Source organism: Schistocerca piceifrons, chromosome 7 (assembly GCF_021461385.2).
Source record: "Schistocerca piceifrons isolate TAMUIC-IGC-003096 chromosome 7, iqSchPice1.1, whole genome shotgun sequence".
Lineage (NCBI taxonomy): Eukaryota > Metazoa > Arthropoda > Insecta > Orthoptera > Acrididae > Schistocerca > Schistocerca piceifrons.
This window is the reverse complement of record NC_060144.1, coordinates 218643555-218661646: the sequence shown is the minus strand read 5'-3', so window position 1 is coordinate 218661646 and position 18092 is coordinate 218643555. Positions and strand designations below refer to the sequence as shown.

The 18092-nt window shown below is 42.7% G+C and overlaps 1 protein-coding gene across 1 annotated transcript in view; it reads right to left on the bottom strand.

The window, feature by feature from the left end:
- LOC124804999 (4-coumarate--CoA ligase-like 5) overlaps window positions 1-18092 on the bottom strand; it is a 166744-nt gene that overhangs the window by 80637 nt on the left and 68015 nt on the right. The window contains exon 3 of the mRNA XM_047265396.1: window positions 626-833. Within this exon, the coding sequence (XP_047121352.1) occupies window positions 626-833 (208 nt within the window). The remainder of the gene's footprint in view (window positions 1-625; window positions 834-18092) is intronic.

Below are 18092 nucleotides of genomic sequence, written 5' to 3'. Positions count from 1 at the left end.
TTCTTTGGTGTATGACTTTGGGAAACTGTCACCAGTAACATTACCTTTGCTGTCGCGAAGTGTGTGAAATCTTATGGGACTTAACTGCTGAGGTTACACACTACTTAAGCTACATTAAAGTAGGGACAAATACACGCACCCATGCCCGAGGGAGGACTCGAACCTCCGCGGGGACCAGCCACACAGTCCATGACTGCAGCGCCTTAGACCGCTGTCGCAAAGTGAATAAATTGTTTTTCCGATGGTGTATTTCACATATGACCAGAATCTCTCTGATTTTCTGCTAGACTTCAAAACAGAGTTTGGTTGTTGAGTCTACTAAAAGCATCTGTTTCGGTGTTTGCGCCAAATTTTGAACTTTTGTAAGACTTCGCCAATCTTGGGGATTTTGCATTCTTTTACATTTGGCAAGCTGTTTTCGTTGCTCCTGCAACAACGTTCTGACCTGTTTTGTGTACCATAGGGAATCAGTTCCGTCAATCATTAATTTGTCGTTATAAATCTTTTCTGCCGTCGGTGCTAACACTTTCGTTATTGGTTATGAATGGAAGCTGTTTTAGATCGTTTATTTAATGAGTCTCCTCAGCTCCCTCGTTTTCCGCTTAGCGCCTGGAGGCGAACTCACCTGTGGGCTGGTCCGGGTTGAGAGGGACGAAGATGGCGTCGCGCGCGATTGTTGCCAGCATCAGCGGCGCGAGGTGCGGGCTCCAGCTGCAGCAGGCCACCACCATTTCGCCGGCGCCGACTCGCAGCACCGAGTCCTCCGCGGCCGCGCGCTGCAGCAGCCTGTGAGCGCTCAACTCCTGGGCCCCACCTCCAGCCTCTGGGTACACCTGCGAGCACGCACTCTGCTGCAGTTTCTTCAGAATTATTCCACGCGGCTGCTGCTGTGTAAGCCAGTCTGAGAACCCGTCCAATGAAATTACACTACTGGCCATTAAAATTGCTGCACCACGAAGATGACGTGCTACGGACGCGAAATTTAACCGACAGGGAGAAGATGCTGTGATATGCATATGATTAGCTTTTCAGAGCATTCACACGAGGTCGGCGCCGGTAGCGACATCTACAACGTGCTGACTCGAGGAAAGTTTCCAACAGATTTCTCGTACACAAACAGCAGTTGAACGGCGTTGCCTGGTGAAACGTTGTTGTGATGCCTCGTGTAAGGAGGGGAAATGCGTACCATCACGTTTCCGACTTTGATAAACGTCGGATTGTAGCCTATTGCGATTGCGGTTTATCGTATCGCGACATTGCTGCTCGCGTTCGTCGAGATCCAATGACTGTTAGCAGAATCTGGAATCGGTGGGTTCAAGAGGTTAATACGGTACGCCGTGCTGGATCCCAACGGCCTCGTATCACTAGCAGTCTAGATGACAGGCATATTATCCGCATGGCTGTAACGGATCGTGCAACCATGTCTCGATCCGTGAGTCAACAGATGGGGACGTTTGTAAGACAACTGTGGTGTCACCGCCCGACACCACACTTGCTAGGTGGTAGCCTTTAAATCGGTCGCGATCCGTTAGTATACGTCGGACCCGTGTGTCGCCACTATCAGTGATTGCAGACCGAGCGCCGCCACACGGCAGGCCTAGTGCAGACTCTCTAGCACTCGCCCCAGCTGTACAGCCGACTTTGCTAGCGATGGTTAATTGACTACTTACGCTCTCATTTGCAGACACGACAGTTTAGCATAGCCTTCAGCTACGTCGTTTGCTAAGACCTAGCAAGGCGCCATATTCTTCAAGAATGTATTCTGAACAGATAATATTGTGAATCATGTACCGTCAAGAGCGACGTTCATCATTAATGAATTAAAGTTAAGTGTGAAACTAATTACGTCCGCTTTCTGAATTCTAATTCCTTGTCATGTTCCAGACCTCACGTCAGTATAGTCGTTCCCTCCTCACGCCAGCCTGCGTTAGCTAAACGCGTGCATTTCGGCCTCCTCTCGTAACACGGTGTTGGCTCTTCTGCCAACACAACAACAACAGCCATCTGCACGAACAGTTAGACCACGTTTGCAGCAACATGGACTATCAGCTTGGAGACCATTGCTGCGGTTACCCTTGACGATGCATCACAGACAGGAGCGCCTGCGATGGTGTTCTCAATGACGAATCTGGGTGCAAGAATGGCGAAACGTCATTTTTTCGGATGAATCGTGGTTCTGTTTACAGCATCATGATGGTCGCATCCGTGTTTGGCGACATCACGGTGAACGCACATTGGAAGCTTGTATTCGTCATCACCACACTGGCGTATCACACGGCGTGATGGTATGGGGTGCCATTGGTTACTCGTCTCGGTCACCTCTTGTTCGCATTGACGGCACTTTGAACAGTGGGCGTTACATTTCAGATGTGTTACGACCCGTGGCTCTACCCTCATTCGATCCCTGCGAAACCCTACATTTCAGCAGGATAATGCACGACCTCATGTTGCAGGACCTGTACGGGCCTTTCTGGATACAGAAAATGTTCTGCTACCCTGGCCAGCACATTCTCCAGATCTCTCACGAATTGAAAACGTCCGGTCAATGGTGACCGAGCAACTGGCTCGTCACAATACGCCAGTCACTACTCTTGATGAACCGTGGTACCTTGTTGAAGCTGCATGGGCAGCTATACCTGTACACCCCATCCAAGCTGTGTTTGACTCAATGCCCGGACGTATCAAGGCCGTTATTACGGCCAGAAGTGGTTGTTCTGGATACTGATTTCTCAGGATCTATGCACCCAAATTGCTTGAAAACGTAATCACATGTCAGTTCTAGTATAATATATTTGTCCAATGAATACTCGTTTATCATCTGCATTTCTTCTTGGTATAACAATTTTAATGGCCAGTAGTGTAGTTGCTACTTAACGTCAGTCACTTGCCACTAAGGTGTTCTCACATCAGCTGCCAATCGGTTAATACTTCGGAGACTGGCCACTTACAAGACTATAGGGTCTAGGAAACCTGCCATTTATGCTGCTATGTAAAGCGTTATTGGCACATATGTAATTCACGTATTTTCCAGAGTAACGAGAGCACAAAATGTCTTGCTCACGCAGTGAACGTGATGTACAAACATCAAAAAAAGTTTTGCATCACCCCGGTTCCAGAACTCCTGATAAAAGACGTTGACTGTGGATATTGTATCACAGACATAGTCCTTTTGGCTGTTCAGAGATGTTACTAAACCCCGCCAAAACATGTAAACAAACATGCACGAGCAGCGCCTGTTACACAGAGGGTGCCCGACATCCGATCAGTCCCAGTCATTCCACCAGGAAAGCGATACACGGCTCGTGTTGTCTGTAATTCAACCATGCCTAGATGGCCAACACCGCAGTTCGATCGCGTCTGCATTGTTACTTTGTGCCAGGAAAGGCTCTCAACAAGGGAAGTGTTCAGGCTTCTCGGAGTGAACCAAAGCGATGTTGTTCGGACATGGAGGAGATACAGAGAGACAGGAAATGTCGATGACATGCCTCACTCAGGCCGCCAAGGGTTACTACTGCAGTGGATGACCGCTACCTACGGATTATGGCTCGGAGGAACCCTGACAGCAACGCCACAACGTGAATATTTGATTGGCGACTCCATAGAGTGCTGTGTGCACAACGACCATATACGTGAAATTAGAGAGAAGGTCAGAGTTGGCCGTAATATTGATGGTTTATTGACAGAAAAGTCGATTTTCAATCGCATAGTGATCATCTTCAGTGCTGTGGTGTACAAAGTAAACTCGTAGGCACTGGTGTCAAGTTATTATCAGTAACCAAAGCTTATGAAACGATCACTCATAGGCACTGGTGTCAAGTTATTATCAGTAACCAAAGCATATGAAACGATCACATTGTGATCGTTTCATATCCTTTGGTTACTGATAATAACTTGTCACCAGTGCCTATGAGTTTAATTTGTACACCATAGCACTGAAGATGATCACTATGCGATTGAAAATCGACTTTGCTGTCAATAAATCATCAATATTACGGCCAACTCTGACCTTCTCTCTAATAATTTTGACTAATGCTGTTCGTGTTACGACTCCAATTGTGCGCAACAGGCTGCATGACGCGCAACTTCACTCCCGACATCCATGGCGAGATCCATTTTTGCAACCACGACACAATGCAGCGCGGTACAGATGGACCTAACAACATGCCGAATGGACCGCTCAGGATTGGCATCGCGTTCTCTTCACCGATGAGTGTTGCATTTGCCTTCTTCGTTGGAGACCTGTTTGGAGGCAACCCGGTCAGGTCGAACGCCTTAGACACACTGTCTAGAGAGTGCAGCAAGGTGAACCTCCACCTGCTGTTTTTGGGTGGCATCATGTGGGGCCGACGTACGCCGCTGGTGGTTCTGGAAGGCGCCGTAACGGCTGTACGATACGTGAATGCCATCCTCCGACCTATAGGGCAACCATATCGGCAGCATGTTGGCGAGGCACTCGTCTTCATGGACGGCAATTCGAGCCCCATCGTGCACATCTTGTGAATGACTTCCTTCACGATAACGACGTCGCTCGACTAGAGTGGCCAGCATGTTTTCCAGACATGAACCCTATAGAACATGCCTGGGATGGATACAAAAGGGTTGTTCATGGACGTGACCCACCAACCACTCTGAGGGATCTACGCTGAATCGCCGTTGAGGAATGACAATCTGGAACAACAGTGCCTTGATGAACTTGTGGATAATATTCCACGGCGAATGTAGGCATGCATCAATGCAAGAGCACTTGCTACTGGGTATTAGAGGTACCAGGTGTGTACAGCAATCTGGACCACCACCTCTGAAGGTCTCGCTGTATGGTGGTACAACATGCAATTTGTGGTTTTCATGAGCAATAAAAAGGGCGGAAATGAATTTATGTTGATATATATTCCAATTTTCTGAACAGGTTTCGGAACTTTTAGAACCGATGTGATGCAATGCATTTTTTTATGTGTATTTGTAACAGTATTACAGCAAACTGTCAAACCTAATGAGCACAAGCACGAAATTACGTCAACGCGATCATATTGACTCAGCCATTCGAGACAGTAGCTACTGCTTTCGCTAAAATTTTTTTCGAAATAATCCTAGTAATTGAGGAAAGAAGGCAGCACCAGTCAAGGGACAGAGAGCGACATATCCGTAAATTTTTCTCATACGAAATGAGTCCAGCTCTCAAGTGATAGGTGGTTTGCATATCAAGAAAATCATGGACCGACCCATACTCATCTGCCAACTTTTTAACACGAAGTTGCGGCCAGACTTATGATCGGGCTTGGTCTGCAAAGTGTTAAAGGTGACATGCAAACACAGTGGGTCACTTCTCAAGTGCTGACACCTTGTTACATATAACGTGGAGCAATGCTGGGAGCTACTGCTCACAGGTATGATATGAACGCGACATTCTGTCGACAGCTGACTAAGTGACTAATCACTGAAATGCAGAAGACGACGCATTTTCAAGTCCTGAATTGGCACACGTCAATAAGCTGTGGTCCAACTATTAATCACGCTTACTTTGTTGATGGAGTTTAACGCTGACCTCTACTAGCAAACTCGAGACAAGAAAATGTAAGTCAGTACTAAAAACGAATGTAATTTCTCATTTTCATTGATTACCTGAAACTATCCTCACTCGCTGTATGAGTTGGAGCGATATTTACCTATGAACAGTCCTTGTTAGCACGTTAGAGGCAACAAAGGTGCACTTCAAACGATGAAAGAATGAGAGAAACAAAAAGTAAGAGCAAATAAAAAGTCAATAAGATGATGAAAATACAAAGTAGTAAAAGTGGTAGTACTAGAGGTAAATCAATCAACTCAATAAAATAATAATCAAACTCTTAGAAAGATTCTAATTAATATGGCGCTTAAAGCCTTGTCGTTCTAACACGATTGTCGATTGACTCGCGGTAGACTTAACATGTGGGCACTGACGTTACAAAAATATAGTTTTGAAGTAAAATACCAACTAGGGAAAGGAAACATCATAGCAGATGTGCTCTCTATATTGGCAGTCTGTATAGATATTACTTTGCAATGGTAAATACATCAGTACATCAGTTATCAGGTATATTCCATTTAAAATTTATTTGAAAAGGACTCTACAGGATATGAGGAATGAACAAGCTGATGACTCCAGTTTGAAGATGATTAAAGCTGATCGTTTTTGGAGCATCACGTGCAACCAGCTTTGCGAAAGAAGCGGCGACACTTTCTGCGCAACCAACCCATCATTTTGCTCGACAATGCGCGGGCGCATACAGCGCAAGCTGTGCTACCCTGTTCAGTCGATGGGACTGGGAGGTACTGTACCATCCACCGTACTCCCCGGACTTAAGTCCTTGCGACTTTGATTTGATTCCGAAGATGAAGGAACCACTTCGTGACATTCGCTTCAGAACTGTTCCAGAGATTCGACAGGCAGTAGACCGCTCCATTCGCACCATCAACAGAAGAGGCTCTGCTAACAGTATACTACGCCTTCCACATCGCTGGCAACGGGTTCTGCACAACGCTGGTGACTACTCTGAAGGACAGTAACTCTCTTGTATCGGTTGTGAATAAATAGTTGCCACTATTTAAGTTCCAACCTACGTAGATGACAAAGCGCATGTACATTATTACTCTGAGCTCAGCTAAAGGAGGGTTTATATACGTGTTAGTGGCACTGAACGTCTTATCAAAATACGTAAAAGCATATCCTCTAAGGAAAAGTACAGTCTATGCTATAAAAAGTTATGAAGAAAGATTTCTTTTAAAATATTGGTAAACCAAGAAATGTCGTTAGCGATAAAGATCCACAGACTGGATAATAAGTGTCGTAAGACTTATTAATGTTGCTAATACTAGTATTTCAAAGGAATTCAACACAGTAACTTCGGTTCACAAATTTGTTCACAGCGCCCAATACATTTTCAGTTATATGTACTCGCTGCAGAGGGCAGTACAGTCTACAGTTTTCTGAACAACACCAACATATAGCGTAGGAATCACTTAATCCCAGCATTCTCGCCACCATGGTCTACGTAAAGGTGGATGAAAAGCTGGACTGGTCGACAGATGTTGGTGCGATCCGGCTGCCGGAGAATGATGCATCTTACTTTGTCATCTCTGCCATGCCACACCTCTTTCATCACGGGTCTTTTCACCAATAATTGTGATTTAATATCCTCCTGAAGTAAAACATTCCCAACTCCTTGTTTCCTTCTTGAAGCACCTTATGGTAGCTTCTTAGTAGCAGGAGGTACTCCTTTTTCCACCTACGTCAAATATCGTCATTGATCTTTTGCCTTAGAACTCCATTTCAAGATTCGTTCCAGTTACTGGTTCTGGCCTACATGGAATGGTTATCAGTTTACCACCATTTAAGAAGTGAGCTGGTGTCAGTGCCATATCAATCTCTCCTTGAGTGATGGGTCTTGAGTTCACTGCAGCTTCTATACCTATCAAAATGGTGTTAAGGCTCTCTTCATCCACTCGATGTCGACCAAGCACCTTCCTCAGATAACGCTTGATGGAACCTATCAGATGTTCCTATCAGCCTCGCCATCAAACCGCCCATGGCGGTCACTTCCAGATGATTCCATGGTGAGCACAGTACTACTGTATGTCAGAAGTCTACCGGTGGACGTATTGACGACAAGTTCAACATGAATTGCATGTGTTGTGGCGCACATGAATAGGACCATATACAATATCTTGACATGGTGTCCAGTTTTAGCATATAATGGTCCAGCGATATCATTGCCTGTTCTGCAAATGGTGTTGCAAGTTGAACTCTGTCCAGTGTTAGTAGAGTCTCCATTTCTTCATATCGACGACTGTATATTATTTAGAGGGCAAACAAGAGCGAAGAACTCTCCGAATACCTTGTTCTTGCAAAATCCAGAATTCTTTCCCCAGTTCTCCAATAACAATGCGTCCATCAATTTGATGCAGTATTATATGCATGTGTTTGATGAGAAACTCAGTGAAATGACGACGTCCGTCCACTGCAATTGGCTAGTTCTCTGAGTTGGACGGTGCAGCCGATTGTAGGTTACTACCCACCCGAATCACGCCATCCGACAGGAAAGTATTGTATCTAGCAATTTTCGATTCTTTGGGTAACTGTTCTCCCTTACGCGATGCTGAGAGCTAGGCATGGAACAGCTCGCCTTGCACTTTTCAGAACTGGTGTGTATGGCCGTTTTGTAACTCCAGAGGACTCAAATTACCAGTATTTCTAAACTTATTCTTCGTGGTCTCAATAATTCGAAATACAAGAGCAGTAACGTGCAATGTTCACTCATAGGAACTAGATTTTGGAATGTTGAACAGGGGATCCGTGATGGTGATCAGAGTGCATTTTTCCGGGTTTTGGCTTCTGCACTGATTTAGGTGGAGCTGGAATGTCAAGCGGCCATGACTGTTTGTCTTCTGAAAGCCAGATGCCAAGTGTTACTGGTAGGTCTGCTTCAAGTCCCCATGTGAGATGATCTGCGGGTTTTTGATTTCCAGAACAGTGCCTCCATTGACTTAACGTTGTGGAGGCTACTAGTTCTGCAAATGAAAGTGTTCCATTTGCATGGGTCATTTTGTTCCCACTCTAAGGTGACTGTTGAGATGCTCCACAGAGTAGCTTTGTTGGCATCAAACCCTGTTTCGTAGCAAAAGCAACGAAAGAGTCGTAAGCCAAACAATGCTCCAAGAAATTCCAACCTAGGTAGGGCTACCTTCTTGTTGGAGGCAGCATGTTCTTCTTGCAAACAATGCGTGCTCTGTAAACGACTTCAGTAGTTGTCCTTACATACAGGATAGTACAATAGGATCTTTCAGGTGCTCATGCACTTCAGTAGAGTCTTGTGTCTCTCATAGCTATCCATCGGGTAATGCACAAAGATGATAAATGATGAAATTTCGAGGCCCAAGAGTGCCAACCACGTGCAAGATCTTGAAAGACAAGCTCAGCAACAATCCCAATGGGTACGAACGGACCAAGGGGGTCATAAAACTGAGCGGCTGGTCGAAGAACGTTTCTCTTGGTTGCCAGTTTGTCTGTCAGGGCTTCCGTTATATTTTGGTAGGCAGTAGAGTCATCTTCTGTACTGAGATTGATTTCCGGTTTGCATTGTGGACTTGGTTCCTGGGTCTTTGGCATACTTTGTTGGCTTCAGTTATTTTGAATTAGTCACCCCTTTGGAAAGTGGAAGGCTTATTTGCAGTGATAGTGCTGTCATTTCATGATAAGCTGTTGAAGCATCGTCACGTTCTCACACTAGCTACAGTGTAGTCTATGAATATAGAAATGTCAATGAGTACTGACACTCGTGGATATTTATCACTATTTAGTGCTGTTAGCTCCCTTATAGCAGCTGACAAAAGGAATGAGCCTGGCCGAAGTCCAAATGGCTAACGTTTGAAGCGATATGTTATCACATCAGTTTGTTCAACACGATACCAAAGGAACCTAGTGAGATCTCTGTTCTCTTCGTTCATGGTCAACTATAAGAAGAAATCGCCAGTCATATTCTCCCTTTCCCCAAGTCTCCAATAAAATCGCCAATTAGAATTTTCATGTGATTTTGTGAAATTTTGAAAATTACATTTTCTACCACTTCTCATGAATTATTTGCTTTTACTGGGTTTGTTTTATTTCTTGGTTGATCGGCATATTAACATTAATTACTGTGCAAATTTTATTTGTACGTTTCAAACATATTGTCCTTAATATGTTGTTACATTATTTGCCTTCATTATGTAACTAAGAATGTATCGTGAAACCGCGAATGCAACTCCTAGGTAGGGTGTATTTTTATGAGTTATTTTGTCTATTTTTTGGCAGTCTCTAATTTCAAAAATCCATGGTATTCTCACCAGGAAATCTTGTTTCCTGCATTGCTAAAAATTTAATTTTTTGTTCATCGTTTCTTCCGATTTGCAGTGCTTCCATGGCTTCGGAGTGAATTAACTAATATTTTATATAATAGGTCATATTTTATTGTCATTATTAAAATCGTTGGCTTGTGTGAAACGTTAAAAGTGTCGGTGACCGCAAGTAAAAGTAATATTTGCTGCGATGGGCGGGGGAGGGAGGGGGAGGGGAGGGGGGTGAAGGAGGGAAGGAGGGAGAGAGGGAGAGAGGAGGGAGGGAGAGAGAGAGAGAGAGAGAAAGAGAGAGAGAGAGAGAGAGAGAGAGAGAGAGAGACAGGTAAACAGTAGCCCGTACCAGACTCGAAACCTGGATACGTTCTTGCAGCTAGTTAGTAGATACTCTTCCGCTGGCGTTACCTACTATTTTGCATCTTCTATAGATTTTATTGACGATGAACATCATGATGTATAATGCGTAAGTTGGAGAAAAGGTTACATTTTGTTGTTGTCATGATCATCAATCCGAAGACTTGCTTGATGCAGCCCTCCACCCAACTCTACCTTGTGCAAGCCGCTTCAAATTTGCATAACTCCTGCAGCCTACGTATACCTACACTTGCTTGCTGCTTTACCCCCGCCCACTCCCGAAACATTTCCCTCCATTACAAAATTAACGATTCTTTGGTGCCAGAGTGTGTGTCCTATCAACTGATTCCTTCTTTTAGTCTAAGTCATTCATTCCTGTTCTTCCCAACTCGATTCAGTATTTCCGCATTACCCAATTTACCCACCTAATCTTCAGCGTCCTTCTTTAAAACTACATTTCCAAAGCTGCTATTTCCTTTTTGCGAATTTTTTATTGTCCGTGGTTGACAACCGTACAGTGCTACATTCCAGACAAATACCTCCGCAAAAGACTCCCCAACTTATTTCTAAATTGGATGGCAATAAATACATCTTTTTTTCAGAAAGGTTTTTCTGGCTATTACCAGTCTTCATTTTATATTCTCACCACTTCTTTTATCCGCTCAGGGACTGGGTGTTGTGTTGTCCTAATCATCATCATTTCATCCCCATCGACGCGCAGGTCGCCGAAGTGGCGTCAAATCGAAAGACCTGCACCAGGCGAACGGTCTACCCGACGGGAGGCCCTAGCCACACGACATTTCCATTTTACCACTTCAGCCATTGTCAGTTACTTTGCTTGCCAAATAACAAAAATCTGACTATTTTGAACTACTAAATGCTGACATTTACATGTGTGTAATTATTTGTTTCTCTTTAATAATTCGGAGTTATTAGTGAGAAACAATGTTATTCTGCATTTGTAAATAATGGTGTTATTTATTATGCATGCTATTTCCATGGACAGATTATCAGAGTTTTTTACCCGTATTTCACTTCTTTCTGTAAGAAAGCTAGATTGGCTGGAGATTCATGGATATCATTTTGCACCTATTTGTGAAAACCACTTCCAAACCGCAAGGGATTGTTAAAAAGAAATTTCATGAGAGAATTTACAGAATAGTTATAATTAAAGTTTAGCTATTTGAGAGAGTCCACATAACAAATGAGTAATTGTAAGTGTGGCGTGCGAGTATTGCGGTTTGATTGCGTTTTGAAAAATTACAGCAATATTACAATGAAACTAGTTACTTACTATTAATGTAACTTGAAGCTTTATTTAATCACTGCTTTTCCCGGCTAATGATCGTTATTTTGTTAAAGAAATCTCCACCTGGGAACGTGTAGCAATGTTGTCTGTCAAGCAGTGTAAATGGCACTAATTTCATGCACAAAAGTAATCATATACAACCAGCAAACAAGCTAAATATATGATAAGTAATCTGAACTAAACAAGAGTAATGAAGTAATGATTTTTAGTAATTTTCAGTGCTGTTGTATAATAGTCTTTTTACTAGATGCAGATCGTTTATCGAATTTAACGCTACTGTTATTGGAGGTGGCAACACTTTTCTTTAAGCAAAATGAACAGTTTCGTCACACAATACCACACGCACACAACACTAATGTATTTTTTCTGTCACAATATTTCATAAAAGTTATTGCGAAATAACCAGGCTTCCTACATCAGCATATAAGAATTTGTATCACGTAAGATGCTTTTTGCATTCATAGAAGTTCACTACAGAGATTATTCACAGTCTAACTGGAATTTATTACCTCAGAGTGGGTTTTGGACATCCAATACACAATTATTATCGCAATTATGACCACCAACATTTATGTCTGTATAGAAAATGGATTTAAAACTGCCGCTGCAATATTTCACTAAGATGGCGGCAAACATAAGACAATCTACTTCAACCCCTGTTTCACTACTAACATATAATATATATTAAACCTATTTGTACCTACACTACATACATTAACATTTGAAAACATTTCTCAATGTTAATCGCTTATTATTCAGCATTTACTAATAAACCGCGCTGTACATCAATAGCGCTAATGGCCGCGCTCCTTTGTAGCTTATCAGGAAACTTAACATTTATATAGGTCGAGAATCACTCTGAAATAAAACTCCAAACAAAGATTCATTTCAATGACACATAAACTCTAGTTTTGAAATATCTAATTAGTAACATAACACATTTTTTTACAGACGTCTGTGTTACCAGACATTAGTCACATCCTATCAGTACAACAGTTCGAAAAGGAGGAGGATTATTCCATAACAGATAACAAATGATTGAGATTTTCATTATCTTTTTCCATGGGTATTGTCTGAGATATAATTTTTTACAAAATATTAAATTATGTCATTGACCATACATATTTATTATTTTACTAACGATGAATGCCTTTTTGTTAATACCATGAGAATGTTTTTTCATATTCCACACACAATGCTGTCGTGAATATTATTCTGAATAAAATATGGGCGTGGATATTACACACGACTTAGTAACTTTGTGGCAAAGTTTGTAAGGATATACGGAAGAGAAATAACAAATGAACCTTTGGAAGAAACATTTCAATTTCGACAAGAGAGGGTAAAACTTGTAAATTGTGTACCACATTTATTTTTCAGCTCACAAACATTGCTCAATGTGACGATCATTTGCATCCACGACAGCCTGGAACCGCACTAGAGATTGCTATACTGCTGCCCGAAACAGTGGGCTATCGAATGTTCAGCTATCATGACAAAGCTAGTGCACTGCTTGAAGGTCGCAAATTGATCCAGCGTTCTCAGCCGTGCCAACAGCAATTTTTTAAGCAATCTTTGGCGCAACTGATCGTCGGCGTCTTCCATGAATAATTCCCAAATCGCCAGCTAACTTCCGAATTATGTTCTTCAACGCTGGTTCGGAAAGAGGACCTCTGCGTATTTCTTTAATGCACCGATACTCGCGAAGAGCAGAACTATTGCTGTTGTTTTAATGTAAAACACTGATTTTTGCTTTTCAACCCTACCCTCCGCCACACACCGTCAGGTGGCTTGCGGAGTATGGATGTATATGTAGATACGTCGCCGTACTAGTACCGGCACCTAATGGCAAATCATGACACTAACATTACTAACAATGCAAATGCTGCAGCGCGCTGTCTGATCGTTATTCCTATACAGTTGGGAACTGATTTGGTAAATAGTTTATAGTATACGCGGGCTCGAGTAGCCAAAGTTTAATTATAACCACCTTGTGTTATGTGGCTGTGGGTAATACTCAAAATTTCTTAAAGTGGCACTTATAAAATGTACGTCTGCGAACCCCGCACATAATTCGAATTACTTTCTTTTGTGACGTGAATAATTTGGCTTAGGTGAGGAGATACGAAATAATACTGTCTCATGGGACATCAGTGAATAAAAACTGCACAGTGTATTAAATTACTAATTTCTACGTTCCAAAAGCTGTGATTTATTAAGATGCAGAAGTATCTAAACCTAAATGTTTTAGCAAGTTTACTTTCAGGCTTTTGCACTTTACATTTTCATCAATATATACACCTAAGAACGTAGAACGTTCGACACTGTTCATTATTTTTCGTTGTTAAACTATATTAACAGGAGGTGGAGGATTTTGACAGTACGAACCAGGATAAGCAGTGTTTTTTCGAAGTATGAAGGTATTCCATTTGTTCACGATTAGTTAATAAAGTAGTGGTCGGGGCATAAAAACCAGTCACTGAATATGTCTTCTCCAGGGAACTGTAGGAAGTGGAGGGAGGACATCGTACAAGAATTAACTACATCTGACTGAGAAGACTGTAAGAATATGGGAGTGAATGTCTGCTATGACGTTACTGTTACGACTGATAACTACCTTTGTTAAATGTAAGATAAAGACAAGATCCCTTCTCACTTGTAGTAAATTTCATTTGAACATGCTACCCCAGCAGACCCATCTCAGTAATATGTTAAAAGGCTGAACCACCAAGAGTTTTTCTAAATTTGGTATTATTGTTTGTAATTTTTTTTAGCGGTAACAGAGATTGGACAGAAGACACGCCACACACAGGCATCCACAGGGAGATGTAGAGTGGAGAGGAGAGGGCGAACTCTGCCTACCGCCTCCAGTGCAGCCACCATGCCTGTGCAATGAGCTTGATACACAGGAAGAAGAACATTGAGTTGTGGGTATGTGACACTGAGAAAATATTCAGCAAATCTATAAGATTGAAAAGGGAGACTACTCTGTTAATGGAAGTATAGGCATGTAATTTGTCTATCATAGGTAGAATAATATTCAAAATTTCTCACGCAACAGCTCAGCCTCTTTTCTGGCTTCTTTGATATCGAGAAGAATTACATGGAGGCCACAGGTGAATAATATGAATTGGTTGTGCGACAATTTACTCAGATGCAACATAAAATAATCTCATGTCACTGTATGCTACAACTGTTATGAATAACACCTGCTTTGTGACCCCATGTTAGAGTTCTCTAGGTGGAAATGCATACACAGTCGCCCACAGCAGTTTGAGAGGTCTTAGCAAATCTACGAGAGAGTCCTGAAAAGTAAGGCCTCCGGATGTTTTATGTGAAAACCCTTACAACTTTTTAAAAAAAACGAACGTTGTTAACAGTCCACATCTTTATTCTTCATCTCAAAATTATTATTTTTCAACAGTCACCCTGGTCACGAACACATTGTTCTCCCGACATGAGACCAGGCTGTTGATAATGTCACTGCAGAATGTTTGACTTTGTTGAGAGTCACAACATCACCTCTGCCTACATTGATTGATCTCTATTCAGGTGAAGTCTTCGAAGGTGTTAAGTTTTGCAAACAGATGAAAATCGGATGGGGTCAAGTCGAGACTGTATGTGATCGGTGACAGTGGATCCGTGGCGTCGAAATGTGCAGATGTCACGCCACTTATGTCTGTGGTCTGACATTCTCATGCTCAAGGAGAGGGTGCTCCGTATGTGGAGGAACTCTTCGAATTCCAAACTCGATTGCAGCACGCTGCTTTTCACGCACCGGCATAGTAGCTTTACACACCACTACGTTACACGCTAACATTCGGAGCCCTCTAGCGGCAGAGGGCTGCAAACATGTAGACATGAAGAATAAATATGTAGAATGCTAACAACGTTTTTTTATTTAAAAAACTTAAAGAGTTCTTACATAAAAGTTCGGAGGCTTACTTTTCAGCACGCTCTGGTATGAGTTACTCTGGAGGGAACCATGGGGATAATTCCGTGCTATGTTAAGAAATCGAAAGTCACTCTACAAAGTTCTACTGATGATGGAGAACTTACAAAGATATAAGGTTGTCGTTTATTTGAAAAACTCTTGAAATAGGATAATACCTCTAGCTTGAAAACCTTCATGGTCTACCGTAGTAGACAGCTAACTAATTGTGTGAGTGCAAGCTATAAAATACACTGCTACTTGTGGCAGAGATCGGGCAACAGCAGACTGGGTCCTTCTGTTCTGTTACTGAACAGTTATTTTTTCCTATTTCTTTACTGTACAACATAAATACTGAACTTTAATTCTATCTGCATGTGAAAAATCCCAAATCATTTCGTGGTTTTTCCTCTTCGGACTTACTTTCATATACAATAAACCGTCGCTGATTCGGATTCACTAATTTGGAATTCGCGATAATTCTTTTTATCTCGAAGTGAAATTTGCTCATTTACAGAAAATTTTGAACATGTGTATCATTGTTGATAACAAGCACGTAAAAAAGTCAAAGCCTACTGTGCCCGAGTACTGATGCCCACATGACAAGTTGGATTGAATTCTATCTCAGACGCTTATAAGTATATTAAAGTATTGCACGATACGTGGCCGAGCGGTTCTAGGCGCTTCAGTCTAGAACCGCGCGACCGCTACGGTCGCAGGTTCGAACCCTGCCTCGGGCATGGATGTGTGTGATGTCCTTAGGTTAGTTAGGTTTAAGTAGTTCTAAGTTCTAGGGGACTGATGACCTGAGATGTTAAGTCCCATAGTGCTCAGAGCCATTTGATCCATTTTTGTTGCACGATATAATACAGTAACCAGTTCGAGTGTTAGAAGTAAATATAAATCGTTAAGTTTAGAAGGCAAAATGAGATTGGATTTTATCAACGAAGCCGGTGCTTCTGCCCGGAGTACTACAATATGGTATGGTGTTAAAGGAATAGAATATTCAGATTTTCGAGTTAATTTGGAACTAAAACCATGGAGTATATCCGTGATTGGGTGGGTGAAGATGAAGAAGACTTCGGCAACCAAATCCTGACGGTGGACGAAATAAAAGAACAGCCACATGGAGTTTAGTAGCAATGAAAACTGTTAAACATAAGGGACAATTTGTACACACTTATCAATTTTGCTAACAATAATCCACAGTCCAAAATCACAGTCCAGTCACATTAATGTCATCCCGGTCTATATTAGACGTCAACGTGCAATAACCATTCACAGAGGTCAGGTTGCAGTACTATCAGTGGAGGGTATATAAAGCATATCTGGGGGGACGTAGAAAACAGTGCACTCGTGATCATAATGAGGAAATGGAGCGATATATTTGAGATCTGAAAGAGCATAATCATTGGTATTCGGGCCGAGAGTGGAAACATTTCCGAAACGGCTAAGTTTGCTAACTGTTCGAGGGCCACCTTGGGTAAGTATGTCATCCACCCAAAATGGCGCTATCTGAATCCGGCGCTGTGGCAACTGCAGAGTGCCACTGGCCGTAGATGACGGGCGCGAACAACGGCTACAGAGATGTGTAAGAGCGAGCAACTGACCGGCCATATGAACCAACAAGCTACTAACATTGCCTCTAAAATGACTGTTCAGTCGACATTGCTCCATATGGAGCTCCACCGCAGGCGCCTGGGTCGTGCACAAACGCTGACTGCCTTCCAACGGCGACGAAGGCTGGAATTTGCACGCCATTACCACAGCTGGACGTCCGCTGAAAGCGACAGGTAGCCTTTCCTTATGAATCACGTTTTATGCTCCATCGAACAGATGGCCGCTGGCGTGTACGGCGTGAAACGTCTGAAAGCTAATACCCTGCAACAATCCTTAGAAGAATCGAGGCCAGAGGAGGGTGCTTTATGGCCTGGGAAATGTTTTCGTTGCATTTCCTAGTTGATCTCGTCATTCTGAAAGGCACAATGGCTCAAAAAAAGTAGCCATCTATGCTTGGGCACCAAACATGCAGTCTGTTTTTCCTCGGACGATGGTATCTACCAGTTGTACAATGTACCGTTCATACATTTCGCAGTACACGTGAGTGGTTAGAGGAGCTCCAGAATGAGTTTACCGTATTTTCTTGGATTTAAACCCAATGGAGAATCTTTGGGTACCTCGATCTGGCTGTTGCTCCACGGATCTTCAACCGAGAAACCTAGCCCAACTGACCACGGCGTTGGAGTCGGCATGGCTCCACATCCCTGTCGGTGCCTCGCAGAACCTCACTGACTGTTCCTGTACGTCTCACAGGTGTCCACACTGTAGTAGGTGGTTATTCAGGGTTTTTCCAGGTGATCACGTTAATATAAGTGGACAGAGTATTACCTTAGACTAAAAGAGATTCGGGTCAAATCAGAAAAGAGCGGTACACAACGGAGCACCAAAAATAAGCCTTCTTTACGCCATTATCAACAGATACGGGACATGAAAATATTGCCATGGCATCAACATCAGGTAGTAGTGCCTCTCTGGCTGCTGTGGACCGTACCGTTACGGATCCAGTTGACAGCAACCAATAACTAGTAAAGTACTGACAGTTCCACAATAAATCTAGCACATTAATTTCAG